Source organism: Lepisma saccharinum, chromosome 14 (assembly GCF_977018435.1).
Source record: "Lepisma saccharinum chromosome 14, izLepSacc3.1, whole genome shotgun sequence".
Lineage (NCBI taxonomy): Eukaryota > Metazoa > Arthropoda > Insecta > Zygentoma > Lepismatidae > Lepisma > Lepisma saccharinum.
Genome location: NC_139242.1, coordinates 5,153,421 through 5,169,642, shown reverse-complemented (window position 1 = coordinate 5,169,642; position 16,222 = coordinate 5,153,421). Strand labels below are relative to the sequence as shown.

The 16,222-nt window shown below is 37.0% G+C and overlaps 2 protein-coding genes across 2 annotated transcripts; both read left to right on the top strand.

Moving 5' to 3' along the window:
* The first annotated feature begins 12,709 nt into the window (after window positions 1-12,709).
* On the top strand, window positions 12,710-14,062 carry LOC145998648 (uncharacterized). Its single transcript, XM_083135115.1, has one exon. The coding sequence runs from the start codon at window positions 12,710-12,712 to the stop codon at window positions 14,060-14,062; it is 1,353 nt and encodes a 450-aa protein (XP_082991241.1).
* A 169-nt stretch (window positions 14,063-14,231) lies between these two features.
* LOC145998646 (uncharacterized) lies at window positions 14,232-15,107 on the top strand. The gene has a single exon (XM_083135114.1). The coding sequence runs from the start codon at window positions 14,232-14,234 to the stop codon at window positions 15,105-15,107; it is 876 nt and encodes a 291-aa protein (XP_082991240.1).
* Window positions 15,108-16,222: the final 1,115 nt, after the last annotated feature.

Genomic DNA, 16,222 nt, shown 5'->3' with positions numbered 1-16,222 from the left:
AAAAATAACTATCTCAACTCTTTCGCGGGGGAAAACCTCATATTCATTTGAAAGCACTAAGAGCATTACCTCTTTCCCTAGCGAAACGTAACAGCAACGTCGACGTTCTGAAAGAGGACCCAGTTTCGAATTCCGACCTGTCATTGGGTGATATTTGCGACTGTCCCTTCAAAAAAAAAATTTCGTCGCGATGAACTAAAAGAGGAAGAAAAGCGATGCTAACAAAAAATGAACTCAAATTTACGTTCTAGATGCTGGCGGGAGAAAATAAACAATTTAAGGCAAAAATAATATCTATCACTGACCGAATGTCTTGACTTCAGGATCACTTTCGTTGTTTCTATTACGTATTCACACTGCTTTTCTAGCTTGCAATTTGAAGACGAATGTAGTATAATGAATCTCCCAGAATCAGTAAAGGCTGGATGATTGTCTTCATATTTTCCTGAAAACTACTCTTCTTCGTCAAATAGTTAGTTAAAAAATATAATTATATATGTGCCATTGACTTATAAGATTCTTCACCACACAAGCAGAATGTTATCAGAATCTAGAGCACGAAGATTATTGTGGGTTGGAAACACCAACAATGCAAAAAGCTCGTCTTTGATCGTTTTCATTATTGTACAAACAAAACGTTAACTTAAAGTCTGTGAGAAATTTGTGCACAGCTTATAGACACTATACCATGAACGGTATTGCATTCAAACTAATATAATTAGAGAGAAGGGACATTGAAAGTTTTGATCCGGACAGGTAAAGCTGCAATCTTCAGGGGAAATCAGCCTAATGCTTTCTCGCACCTCGGCTTGTGTGCTTGTCGGTAAAACGCAAGCTTCGTAAGATGAAATCCTATGTTCGATTCCCCGTGTAGTCAAAGCTTTTATTCCCTTTTCTGCAAACAGGTAACACGAAAAGTATTTCACCTAGTCACAGCTTTATCCTTTGTTGTTGTTCGTGTGGCAAGTAGAAAATAATTATTGGAAAGACTATGCTTGTGGCATAATTTTGATTTCACGGTCGGTTTTATATCAGTAATTTCTTAATGTAGCTGAAAAAAGTTAGTAAAAATGGTAAAATCAAGGCATTTCTGTTTGTCTGTTTGAAGGCATTATTACTATAAGTATTCGAAATTTATTTTAAATTCACGGAAATGAAACTCATTTTGCGTTTGCTTGAAGATCAGGTTAAAATATCTTCTTAATTGAGAAACCAATAATTAATTTTTAAAAATAATAGAATTTTGAGTTTTACAGTGGTACGTGGATTATATTCTCTGATGAGATTTTGTTTATTAGTTTTAGTATTATGAGACAAGAGAGCAAGTTTCATTCACGAGATTTGATTTCACGCTCGGTTTTATATCAGTAATTTCTGGATGGTAGATGAAAAAAGTTGGTAAAAATTGTAAAATCAAGACGTTTCTGTTTGTATGTTTGAAGTTATTATTACTATAAGTATTCGAAATCAGGTTAAAATATCTTCTTGATTGAGAAATCAATAATTAATTTTTAAAAATGATACAATTGTGAGTTTTACAGTGGTACGTGGATTATATTCTCTGATGAGATTTTGTTTACTAGTTTTAGTATTATGAGACAAGAGAGCAAGTTTTATTCATCAGATGTAGCAGAAAATACCACATATATAGTGGTTAAATGCTCACAATAATAACTTTCGTACTCATGCACAAAACTGTAATTGCAGGTTTCACCTCTATTGAGGGAATTACACCAACCTACCCGTGTTGTAAATTATGCATTTAATGCTACAAAGCTGGATCTCATCTCAAATGCGTATACTTTTCGAAAGACAAGTGTGGTGTTTGGTGTTGTCTGTCACAGAGATTAAAACATTGGCTAAATTTTATTTCTTAAATTATTTTTAGATGGTAAGAGGGAAAGAGACTTGGGACTATGCACTCAGGAAACTAAAAATTATACACAAAGATGGAAACGCTTAAACAATATTTGTAATTCTGATGCAGTCGCAATTTAGCTGTCGCTAATTTCAAAATGCGTCTGAAATTTTGAGTTTGGTGCCTATCTGAAGTTATGAAGTTTGCCATATTTGGTGAGCATTTAATTCAATCCAACAAAACCATGATACAAATTTTGTATTCTTCCTTGCTTACTTTCTATGCAGCAACATGGGCTATTTCACTTTCTCATTATTTAACTATGTTTTTTTATGTTACTTAACTAACTAACTAACTAACTAACTAACTCTCTAGCCTCCTTAAACCCGAAGGTTCATGGCTGCAGCAACACAGGCCTTCCATCTTTCCCTATCTTGAGCAAGATCTATATACTCTTTTCCATCCCTACCGATATTCCTTAGGTCCATCTCAACGTTGTCCCTCCATCTTCTTCTGGGCCTTCCTACAGGTCTCTTACCATCGGGTTTCCCAACAAGAATTCTGTAAACTACTCTTTCCTCTCCCATTCGTGCCACATGGCCTGCCCACCTAAGTCTTCTTGATTTAATTATTCTAATAATATCTTGACATGAATACAAATTATGTAGTTCTAAATTATGTAACCTTCTCCACTCACCTGTCTCCTCATCCCTTTTAGGTCCAAATATTTTCCTAAGGATCTTATTTTCAAATACTCTCAATTTATGCTCGTCTTTCAATGTAAGGGACCAAGTTTCACTACAGGCAAAATTACAGTTTTGTATATTTTAACTTTTAGTTTCTTAGATAATAAACGAGAAGACAAAAGTTTATGAAGAGAGAATATTATGCATTTCCTGAATTAAGCTTAATTTTTATTTCCTCCTTAATATAATTTTCATTTGTTAATGTTACTTTTAAGTATTTGAATTTGGAAACAGGTTTAAACGATTTGTTATCATTAATTAGATTTTGATTATTACCTAACACTTGGTTTCGGCCTGTAAGCATATATTTAGTTTTTTATTTGTTAACTTCCAAACCTATCTCTTTAGCAGTTTTGGAAAATATTTAGCATTATTGTTAATTGTATTCACATCTTCCCCCAGTAAGTCTACATCATCTGCATATGCTAACAACTGAGTCACACCATTTAATTTTAGTCCTTCTTTAGTTTCTATTACCTTCCTTACAGCATATTGTAAGGCCAAATTAAAGAGCAATGGAGATAATGCATCTTGTCATGAATTTACTTAGAGAACTAATTTTATACTTTCTTAGCTTAATTGGTCGGGGTTTCGATATCCGGTGAAGTTATGATGAAGTCCGGATTCAATTCAAACTGTAGGCCAAGCCCAGATTAAACTGTCTCTGCATATGCAGGCTTATATCAGAAGTCAAACTCATGTTGGAACAATTACACCGCTCTGCAATTTGAATTTTCTTTCTTGATGTTTTGGTTTCGACTGCAGTTTCCCCTTAATTTTGGGGCGCTGATTCCAAATATGTAAGCAGTTTTCTTCTATCACGTCCAGATTGTTGGAAAAAATGAAAACAAAATTTGCATATTGAACCATTACCGACATATATTTTTACCCTTCTACAAGATCTTTGCCATGCTTAAAAACGTGGAGTATATTATAATTATGTAATTGTAAACACAATGTACCTACAGTTCACAAGAACTACCAACAAGTGATATTATTTAGTGACCTCACTTATTTTACAGGCAGGAATTTTCGTCTTCTTGAACTTCTTCCATATGCATGAGAAGTACTTTCCTTTTTCAGGGACCAACAGTAGTCTGCCATCATGTTCACAGTCCAACCACCATGGTATATTCTTTCCATGTCTTTAAAATCCTGATGGAGACGTTTACCCTGTTCCTCGCTGTAAAATCCAAGACAGGTATCTGGAAAATAGTCAATGTGAGCACGTAGGAAGTGTAACGTCAAACTCATGTTACAACCTAGTTTTCTAAAATTTTCCAACATGGTGTTCACAATGGTTTTGTAAGCTGGACTCCTTCTGTTTCCTAGGAAGTTTTTTACATCTTCGTAGCTCTCCCAGGCTTGCTTTTCCGTTTGGTTCATTGTATCCTCAAAATTGGGGTAACACATTAATTTCCTGATCTGAGGTCCAGCAAAACACCTGCTTTCAGCTTACTAGGGTCATTCTCTGATAAACACTCACTGTCCTTATCTAGGGCACGTACAAACTGGCTCATGATACCCAATTTAGTGTGTAGAGGAGGGAGAAGAACTTTTGTGGGTTCCACAAGGGGCACATGCATAACATTCTTTGTTCTGGGTGTCAAGGGTCCCCTGGTTGGCCATTCCCGCCTTTGCCAGTGATTTTGTCTGTCTCGACTATTCCACTCGCACAGGAAACAGAGAATTTTTGTGTATCCCGTTTGTAGTCCCAGTAAAAGGTTGATAACTTTGAAGTCACCACATACAACCCACCCATACTCGGAGTACTTCACACACTGCAAAAGAAACTGCAAACTTTCATATGATTATTTCAAAGTATTAGAATAAGCAACTGGTACAGATCCAAAAACATTGCCATTGTGGAGTAACACACCTTTCAGGCTGGTTACAGAAGAATCTATGAAAAGCCTCCATTCAGAAGTTACATACTTTACACCAAGCCCGTTACAAGTTTCGGTATGTCATTGCAGAAGATCATAGACCTTTCTACTGAAAATAAAGAAACTATTTCTTGTTCCCGGGATTTGTAACATGAAATTTTAGTGCCAGGTAACAATAAATGTCTGTCTTTCAGTATAGAAGCTAACAGTTTAGAACTTTCCTTTGGTAACGCAAGATCACGTACCAAGTAATTCAGTGGGGTCTGACTAAATAAGTGTGGGGTATTATCACTTGTACTGATCCATTGATGTCCGTTGTATCGCTTACAACTTCCTTTCGAGGCGATGTACAGCTTGAAGATGGACGAGAAGGAATAGGTAGACTTCCGTCATGTTTGATTGGTCTCATTGCAAATCGCAAATGTGGATGCACTATGTCACTTTTGTTCTTGGCACTAAAAACCTTGCAATTGAACTTGACAAAAATAACAGTCATCCGTATGGTTTAATTGTTCCCTCCATACCATTGGCAGAGCAAAATAGAATTTCTCTCTTTGTCCATTCATCCAGAACCTCAAACTTTCAACACAAGTCTTGCATACTTTCTGGGGTGCCAATGGTTTATTTTCATTGCCAAGAACAAGTCCAAAATATGCAAGGTAGGCTTCTTTGATGAATGTCGTTATCTTTAGTCTTCGTTTACACAACATGTACTTCCCACATACATAAGAGAAAGTGTTCGGGTCGTTTTTGCAGCCACGTGAAGACATTGTTGTCCGAATATACACAATTTGTTACTTCATGCAACCTTTCAGCACTAGGAATACAAATCACTCGACCACCTGTGAAACAAAAAACAGTTAAAATAATGTTGCCAGATCACATACAAAGGTGTAATCACAATTTAACTGTAAATACTCTCCATGCCCTCCTATGGTATATAAATGGGACTTTTATGAAACACAAATTCCTAATTTTCTCGAAAATCTGACGTGATAGGAAAAAAACGGATTGCGCCGTTGAACTCAGCGTGAAAATTTCATTTAGGAACACTCATTCATTTGAAAACCTCATTTTTGCCTTACGTGTTTCTTCATCTTCTTTTTTTGATGTTGCTTTTCTGTTTAAGACTCAAGCTCTCATCTTCCCTCAGCTTCTTCTTCAGCTTTCTCCTTCGTTGTCTTTTGCTCTTGCTTCTCTATCAAAGACTTTAGTTCTCGCCTTCTCTCAGCTTCTTCTTAAACTTTCTCTTTTGTTCTATTTTGCTCTTGCTTCTCTATCAAAGACTCAAGTTCTCGCCATCTCTCAGCTTCTTCTTTAGCTTTCTCTTTTACCTTTCGCTCTTTAGTTCTTCTTTTCCTATCTTTTTTTCTTCTTTGTCCATTTTGAACCACTCAAGGATCAACCGTTCAGGAGGTGAAAGCGTAGGCATTATTACCTCAGGCTCAATATCTTTGAGAACAGTGGTCTAATAGTTACTACAAATCAAGTCACCTTCTGAACTTACCACCTCTTGTCCATTGCAATTAAAATTATTATATTTTAAACACTGATAATACTGAATATACTCCTGGTCGTACGCCAGATCTACACAGTAACCAAATTCCAATTCGGGAACCATGGTCTTCCTGGATTTGTTCCTCAGACTCAGGCCACTACTCATACCAACACTTCACCTGTATACTTTCGTGATTCCCGTAAAGACAAACTTACTTCACTCGGAGCATCAAAACTGTATCCTTCACACTAACACTATCACAATTAGATCACTTGTGCTTTCAAACTACTAGGTTTCTATTTCCATTGAAGTCCTATTTTTGTCGTGCCCAACGTTGAAAAACCAGACATTTTTGCTAGGAGTATGATAACTCTTCGGCACCCAGTGTGTGCTGGGTTTAATTAGTATTCTCCGTTACTATATTCACACGTTATTAACAGTAATTGACATAAATAGAAACTATTTGGCACTCGTGACTGAACACGTTTAAGAAACACTTCCTTCAAGAAACTTACCTAACTATGACTTGTAAACTCGTATCCTTCATTTAATTCCAGCTGATATATGCAGCAGACTAGATAACAGTATATAATCACTAGATTACTCACCAAAATGTCTTAGATGACGCAAATATAAACTTATATAAATGACCTCTTTAATTTTTTGATAACTTCCCAGATGGAAAAAAAATCTCTATCTTTTTATATTGTTACCAAATCGCTTTTTTCAACCCCGTTACCAACGTCGGACAGAAAGTTATCCTATCTAAATGTGTGATGACACCAGAATATTCTACGACCATACAGGCCCTGTTATACGTGCGTAAACATTAGAAATCTTCTTTGACCATACACGTTATACAAATACAGGATAACTTTGATTAAAAAAACAACATGTACATAAATTAAACAAAGAACTAATTATATTTTGCTACTACATAACTTGGATCGTTGCATAGTTTTCATCACAGGCGACCTTTTCCTCCCTTATCATGGAAATTGTGAAGAGTCAAAAGCGTTCAACCTGGAGTGTATCAACAGTGCATTCAGCTTCAGGCATCTTCAATAAATCGATTCACAGACTAGTTCCACACCCTCAGTGCAATTAGAATGGAGATAAGGGAATTTTTTTGGTCGTATCTAGTTTGACAAAGAGGTGGGATATATGAGATCACAACTAATATGTTTGTCATTTTATCAATAGACGTAGATGTAAGGCCGATACAATTTTTATTGCCAATTCATACTCTCGAACCCAGGAGAGTGAGTTTCGATCAGTGCGTGCGAGGCAATATGGCACAGCATATGCAGTGTTTCATTCCGTCCAGCTATTTCCGTTACAGAAAATTTGTAAAAACATGTATAAATTTGTTTATAATCAATATATCATTGTTTCATATCAGTGATTGACAATACACCAAACATCCTAGTTTAATCAACTCAATGGAATGCAACATTATGGTCCTCCAGTCCAGAGGCAAGGGTTCTTACTACATACAACACGAAGCGTGGTAATTATACTAATTTTCCATTCGTTTGCATCGTTCAAATTATACAAACTCAGCTCAGTCCAAACGTCATACACATTTTGATTCATAAATGACGTACCCACAATAATTGGTCCACAGTGCCGACCACCGATCCTTTTTCAATAAGACAAGCCATTCCATTGAATACATAACATGTCAAAAGTTATCTGCATAACAATTTATATCAAGACGCCACCCTAAATGTTGCTTACAGAGAATAATGTGCGATAGGAACAAAGTTTAGTCGCAATTAAATTGAAATCTTGATTTGTGGACAAGTAATCTAGGTTCTCATGTCTTAGAATACTGTCTGCTGTTATTGACAACTGCCACCTCTGTCTGACCATCATTTATAATGATCGACGTGATTGGTCCATTTTTGAAAATTGCAGTTTAGTTAAAGTTTATTTACACATATAAATTAACGAATGTATAAATTCTCGATTATTCCTGTGCATATTTGCGCGCTGGTGAGCTTATCTCTTTCAAAGTAAATACATTTCCTTTCATGTGACGAGCATTAGTTCTTGTAGAAAATGTTTAACAAGGGTGTGACTACCTAACTTGCTGCTCGAGGCTGTCTATATTCACGGGTTGCAAAAGGTAAAAGTTTCTAAAAGATAAAAAAATTACTGTACCGTAGAATTATACAGAGTGGAAAGTACAGACGGCATAGAAGCAAGACACATAAATTTAAAGAGAGCGACAACAGGATGATTTGAAGTTTGTACTAAGAAAGGTACTAGGATAATTTGGAAATAATCTGACACTAATTCGACACATTGCTCACAGAATATCAGTACATTTTTCGTGTGCATTTCAATGCATGAAGTTGTAGTACCAGGTGAATGTTTACAAGCCTAAATAATCGTCATTGGCATTCAGGCTTTGTGCTAGAAACATAAGCATTTTTAATAACATTAACTTTTAATGTCAATTGATGCAAATGATTTTTTATCACCCTGTCTCTAAACCGCCCATCCCAATTTTTTCATCAGGTATTAGTACACACTTTGAGCTACCTACATATAAAATTGGGGGGGGGGGCATTGCACGATATTCGCACTTGAAGTTAGTCATTTTTTTCTTCTAAAAAATACATAAAACTATACATAAAAATACATGGTTATTAATACAATCATCTGAAACCTTATTTAAATTAAAGTTTACACTTTAGTGATACTTGTACTTCAGGCTTTGTGCTAAATACATAAGCATTTTTAATAATATTTACTTTTAATGTCATTTTATGCAAATGATTTTTTTATCACTCTGTCTCTGAACCGCCCATCCCAATTTTTCCATGAGGCATTAGTACACACTCTGAGCTACCTACATATAAAATTGGGGGGAAATTGAAGGGGGGGGGGCATTGCATGAAATTCGCTCTTGAAGTTAGTCATTTATTTTTCTAAAAAAATACATAAAACTATATATAAAAATACATGTTTACTGATACATTTATCTGAAACGTTATTTAAATGAAAGCTTATACTATTCTGAAGAAAAGAAAACAAACTTGAAGTTTCTACGGCAAACTCGAGAGAAGATACGATCGTTTATAACCTAATGCGTGTCATTCAAAGTGGAGCCGCATGTAGCGTACACGGAGATCTTAAAAAGCGCGTAACTTCTCAACCCCTTGACCAATTTTTAAAAAGTTGTCATTTTTGTAATCAGCATCAAAAGTTCTATAAGCATACCGAATTTCATCAAAATCGGGGATGGAGGGTAACATGGCCTGGATGAATTGACGTGGAATGACCCTTTTGTAATCAGCATTACAAATTTTATAAGTATACCGAATTTTATCAAAATCGGGGATGGTGGTTCAAATGTTCACAAAATTCTATATGATTTGACATGGAATGACCCGAGTGTGATACTTAATGTGAACAAAATTGTACAATGATGAAACTGTGTACTAAAGAAAAATAGAGTACAGCGTAGAATATCGAGAAAGAAAAATTCGGATTGAAATTTTGGTAAATATTGTTAGACAATTATATTCAAACCCATTGTCGTGTTAGCTTTATCAAACATTCACACATTATAAATTGGTCTTGTAATTAGGGAAGTAACTATATGATTTTCAGAGTAGTCAATATTTATAGGTGCTGAAAGAACAAAAAACAATATAGCGGAATTTTTTTCAGACTATGGCTGCAGTATGAAAAAATGGATCTCAGGTTATAACTTTAATGTAAGTTTGGAAATGAGGGGCACTGAATTAGGAGTGTATTAGTGTTTATAATAATAATTTGTGTGTTGAACAGTGTAACCGTCTAAACTAAATTACCTGAGATTATATAAAATCGATTGGTGATTTTATTTCGCGTGCTACTTCAGTCCAAGAATTTTGTATACATTATAAAATATTGTAAATGTAGAAAGTTATAAATATAAATAAGAGAAGATGCTATTATTTCATGAAATTTTTATTCTAGGTCATATCGTTCAACGAAGGCAGACGATTCTGGTTAATGGACTCTTTCAACTATAAGATACGTGTTCTTTTCCCTAAGATTATCCACACAGAATATGGGCCTTGCCATGCTTTCAACACACTGTTGGGAAATGGTGAATGGTACACAGTAATTTATATTTACTTCTTATAATTAACTTTACTGGGAAAATTTGACACACCCGAGCTTGATTTTCACATATTCTTTAGCACAAAACGTTTCGAAATGTGTGAGTGATAGTGTGTGTGTGTTTGTGTGTGAGTCTATATATTTTACCCTATCGCCACCTACAGTTACATACAGGGTTAGTCAAAAGTATCGGGACAAGGCAGTAATTACGAGACGCGTGAACGAAGGAAAACCACACATTGCAAGTGGGTACTGGTTGAGGAAACTTCATTGAATGAGGGTGTGGCCATCATGGCAGCCATCTTGGATTCCATCATATTGGATATCACACAATATTTTCAAATGGAAAATGGTATATATGACACACCAATTTAGGCTATAATAGTAGAGGAGAATTGAGAATTAATTGACCTCCTAGTACTAGGATTTGTAATATTAGGGCCTATTTTTGACTAAAATTAAGCTATATTTTCATATTTTCTGGTGGATTTAGATAATCTATAATGGTAACAAATTGCCAAATGATATGCTCATCATACTACGAGGTCTAAACCCTAGTAGTAGGATTATTAAAATTAAACTGGTGCATTTAGCAGTGTAACAATCCTATGCTCATACTACTATTAGATCCAAGAGGGTTTATTCTGTGATCCCAGTATAAGGGTCAGGATCATGTAGCCCTGTTGATTGGTTGGGTGTGTATATATTTGAAGGCCCCTCTCTACCCCTCTTGTAGATTTTGAGAACGGGAACTTGCACCCGCAAGTGTAATCCGGGAATATCCCGAGAGCTTAGCTGGCTCTTTGCTCGAAAATGTCCCGAGAGCTGAGCTGGTACGGGAATGTTCTTCTTATAAAATATTTTAGTAGTAGTAGTAGTAGTAGTAGTAGTAGTAGTAGTAGTAGTAGTAGTAGTAGTAGTAGTAGTAGTAGTAGTAGTAGTCTATCCAATGTGAATTATTAGTTACGAAAAAAAAATTGGGATGACATACAGAACCATAGTATTGTTATAGGATGACTAATAATAGAAGGGGGATTTGTCACTGCGATTGTTAGATATTATGTGAGTTGGCACCTGGCAATATTGTTTACTCTGTTTTCCGGGCAATAGCCTGTGCAGTATTTTGGTTGTTCTATGATGTGTTATATTACTGTCATCCCGCGCAGAAAAAGTATGAAGATTGTCATGTTTTTACTGTGTTCTGTACATGTTCTTGAGAATATAGTCAAAAGGATATTAGCAGCGAGTCTTTTTTTCTCGATCCAACATTTATTGGCGACCGTGACAGGACCTGTCTTTTCTTTCTGTGTTGGACCGGAGAAGAAGTAAGTGCAAATATGGAAAAATGTCAACGGACCTTGATCGTCTCAAGAAAAGCCGTGCAGTGGCTAGGTCAGCTTTTACACGTGTTTCGGAGAAGATTGCAAATGAGTTAGCGACGCAAACTCCAGACGGGAATGTTATTCAAGCAAATATCCAGTTGCTTGAAAATAAGGCAAGTGATCTGCATGCGGCTGACATAACTGTTTTTGATTTGATGATGGAATCGGGTGCTAGTGAAAATGAGTTAGGGAAAGAACAGTCAGTGTCGGATGATTATCAGTGTTTGTTCAACAAGCGACGTATTGAAGTGTCGAACTTTTTGAAGTTGTCGGAAGGAAACTGCTGTCAAGGACAGTAGTTTTCGGAAGTAAAGAATCGAAGATTCAAGTTACCTAAAATCGAACTGAAGAAGTTTGGAGGGGACTTGAAAGAGTGGTTACATTTTTGGGGACAATTCAAGAAGATCGATGAAGATGATACAATTCCTGCAGAGGACAAGTTTCAGTATTTGATACAAGCGACGATTGAAGGTTCTCGTGCGTGCCAGCTTGTGAACAGTTTTCCACCAACAAAAGAGAATTACCAGAAAGTTATGCAGTCCATGAAATCACGTTTTGGTCGCGATGATATACTCGTGGAAGTGTACGTGCATGAACTGCTAAAATTGGTGTTACAAAAGGTGTTGAACCGTCAAGAAAAAAATTGTTTGAGCACTTTGGATGACACACTGGAGTCCCAACTTCGAGCATTAGAATCGATGGGTGTTACCAGCGACAAATATGCAGCAATGCTGTTTCCATTGGTGGAGTCCAGTCTCCCAGAGGATTTGATGCGTGTGTGGCAGAGAAGAACATTGTCTGCTGCTGAGGAAAATAATGAGACAACACCGACCGGAAGAATGCAGTCCTTGATGTCATTCCTGCGAGCTGAAGTGGAAGGAGAAGAACGAATCAACCTTGCAGCAGCTGGGTTTGAATTGGATGGTGCAGCAGTGAAAGTTCGGAAGAAAAGGTGTTCTCCACCGCGTCAGCCTATTGTCCCCAGTGCGACAGATTTGTTGAGTGTCAGTGGTGGTAGGGAGAAAAGTTGTGTGTTCTGTGGTGGTAAGCACAGTTCATATGATTGCTTTAAAGCCCAGAAAATGTCTCTCTCTGAATGACAGAAGGTTCTAAAAGATAAAAAGCATTGTTTTGCATGTTTAAAATTTGGTTATTTTTCGAAGAAGTGCAAGGCCAATTTGAAATGTATTGTTTGCAAGAAAAAGCATGTTGTATTGATGTGTCCTAATATTTCAGACAAAGATAATGATTCTGACCATTATTCTGAAGGCAAAGAATCAAATGCTGAGATAAACAATACACTGATAAACCAACTTGAAAATCCGCATGTATTCATGCAGACATTGGTAGTAGATTTGAAAGGTAACTACAATAGGAGCAGGAATGTGAGAGTTCTTATTGACACAGATTCACAAAAATCGTATATATGCAAATCTCTTGTAACAGATATGGGTTATAACTCCATTGGCAAACAAAGTTTGATACATTCGCTATTTTGTGGTACCATGTCTAGTCCTTGCAATCATAATGTTTATAATGTTAAGGTATGTAGCATTGAGAGAGAATATTCGTGCACATTTGATGTTCTTGATCAAGATACAATATGTGGTGAGATTCCTTATGTAACACCAGGTGTTTGGTTAAATGAGCTGAACAAAAGTCAAATAAGGTTAACAGATACTGGTAAGATGAAAGGTTCAGTTGAAATTCTTATTGGTGCGGATGTTTGTGGTAAATTACTGACTGGCCATGTTGTGAAATTAAAGTGTGGTTTAGTGGCTGTGGAAACTCAACTGGGATGGACACTTATGGGTAAAGTTCCAGGTGAAAACAGAAAATCAGATGCAGCTTTGTTGGTATCGAATTTATATGTTGGTGAAGCCGTAGCTGATCTGTGGGAACTGGATACCATAGGAATCAAGGATCCCATTGCCAAGAAGTCTGCGGAAGAACACACACGGGATGTCAAAGAACAATTTTTACAGACACTGACATTCAATGCTGAAAGAAGATATGAAGTACAGTTACCATGGAAGGAAGATTGTTCGCCTCTCCCCACCAATAAAGATCTAGCAGAGAAACGACTTTGGTCAACTACACAGAAGTTGAAACAAGAACATCTGTTGCAGAGTTACGATGAAGTGCTACAAGAATGGTTGTCCGAGGGAGTCATTGAGGTGGTTCCAGAGGATGAAACAGAGAATGTTGGCCATTACTTACCCCATCGACATGTAGTGAAAGAGAGCAGTAACACGACAAAAATTAGACCAGTGTTTGATGCTTCTGCTAAAGTAAAAGGACACCCGTCTTTGAACCAATGTTTAGAACCTGGACCCAACTTGATTGCTCTTATTGCTGATATTTTACTACATTTTCGGAAAGGAAAAATTGGAGTTATAGCAGATATTAAACGAGGTTTTTTACAAATTGCTGTACACCCTAAAGACAGAGACTACCTGAGCTTTCTCTGGTGGCACGATATTAATACTGGAACGGTTCAAGAATTCAGACATACTCGTGTAGTGTTTGGTGTTACGAGCAGTACATTTCTGTTGATGTGCTGTTATTGAACATCATTTGGATCAAGCATTGCAGAGTTGTCATTTCGGGAAGGAAGAATTAGGTTATACAGAAGATACTATTTTAAAATTACGAGGTTCCTTTTATGTGGACAATTGTGCCACCAGTGTAGACAATCACGAAAATCTCCATAAATTTATAAGAGAATCGCGTGCAGTTATGGCTGAAGCAGGTTTTGACCTTAGAGGGTGGGAGTATTCAGTCCCTCAAAGGGTTGATGAGGACATTAGCCCTACTTCAGTGTTAGGACTCAGTTGGAATCCTCAAGCCGATACATTTACAGTTAATTTTGACCTTGAAGATGTTGAGCTCAAGACAGTTTCGAAAAGTGTGATATTATCTGTAGCACACCGTATATTTGATCCTATAGGTTTTACTTGTCCCGTGACTCTTCTACAAAAATTGTTACTTCAGCAGACTTGGGCAGAGGGGCTCGGATGGGATGAGCAAGTTAGTGAAGAAATAAGAACACAGTTTTTAAACTGGTTACGAGAATTGCCGATGTTGAAAGAAGTAAGGATACCCAGAAGTTTCATGGGCTGGGATTATGAATCCAATGAACTTAACTCTATGAGCATTCACGTGTTCTGTGATGCTAGCAAAGTGGCATATGCATCAGCAGTTTTCATGAGGGTTGACACAAGGAGAGGTGTTAGCGTACAATTGATTGAGGCAAAGGCACGAGTGGCTCCAAAGAATAGTGCAATTCCTCGGCTAAAATTGCTTGCCGCAATGGTGGGAGCAAGGCTAGCAACCAGGATTCGAGAACATTTGAATTTAAAAGATAACTCCATTATCTGTTGGACTGATTCTTCTACGGTGCTGACTTGGATTCGACGAGAAGGAGTTTGGGGAGTATTTGTTGGGAACAAAGTTAAAGAAATTAGAAAACTCTCTGATCCCAGTGCATGGAAATATGTACCCAGTGAAATGAATCCAGCAGATTTTCCTTCAATAGGTTGTGATGCAAGGCAGTTGTTGAGATCCTTATGGTGGGAGGGACCTCATTGGTTGAAAGGGGAGCCGTGTGAGTAGCCACCGAAGGAGTTTCTTATCAACAAGGAGGAAGTTGACAGAGAAAGAAGAAACGTGCTACCTTCATCAACGATGCTTAGTATGAAAGCTCAAGATGCTGAGTCTAAATGGTATTACAGATATTTCTCTAACTATAACCAAGTGATTATACTCACTGGATGGATCAAAATATTTTTGTATAATAGTAGAAATTCGCAGAATCATAGATCTGGAGATCTTGGTGTTCGCGAACTTCAGGAAGCAGAAAATGCAGTATTAAGACTAATACAACAAGAAGCATTCCGAGGAAAGAATGACAAATCCCTTTCCTCTTTGTGCACATATGAGGGCGACAAGATTATTCGTTTGAAAACCAAAATTATTGCCAGAGAAGATACTGAAAATTTCAGGCTTCCCATAGTTCTTCCAGCACAACATCCAGTCGTTAAATTTCTGATAATGTATTGGCTCAAGAAAGCATGTCATGCAGGTGTAAGCATATTACTAAGTATTTTTAGAGAGAACTTCTGGATCCTTCGTGGTAGAAGAGCTGTGCGTTCGGTGCTCTCGAAATGTGTTACTTGCAGGAGACACGCAGCCAAACCAATCCAAGCTCTTCCAGCACCATTGCCAGCTGATGGAGTTAGAGATGCTAATGTATTTGAAGTAACAGGTGTGGACTTTGCAGGACCTGTATATCTTAAAGATGGCAAAAAGGCATGGATATGCCTTTTTACATGTGCAGTATATAGAGCCATTCACTTAGAGTTAGTTACTTCTCTATCAACTGGGATTTTTATCCAGGCTTTTAGACTCTCTCTGTGTTCGATTCTCTGCAATTGGACTGTATTAAAATTGTTCCGTTACTCTCTCATTCTTCCCGTCATATACAAAAGTATTCCCTGCGTTAAAAAATTAAAATAGACGAAGTGCTGTCGGGCAGGGGCTGACAGATCTCGCACAAAATCTTCTTATTAGTTCTATCATTGACCACCACTTTTTATCTTTTCGATGTATTGATGACAAACAAAGGTCTGTGAGCCTTGAATTCGTTGGGATTGTAGTAGACATCTATGTTTCCCTCAGTCACTCTCTTGTATTCGGTGTATGCTTCATATAATTTGAGATATTCATCC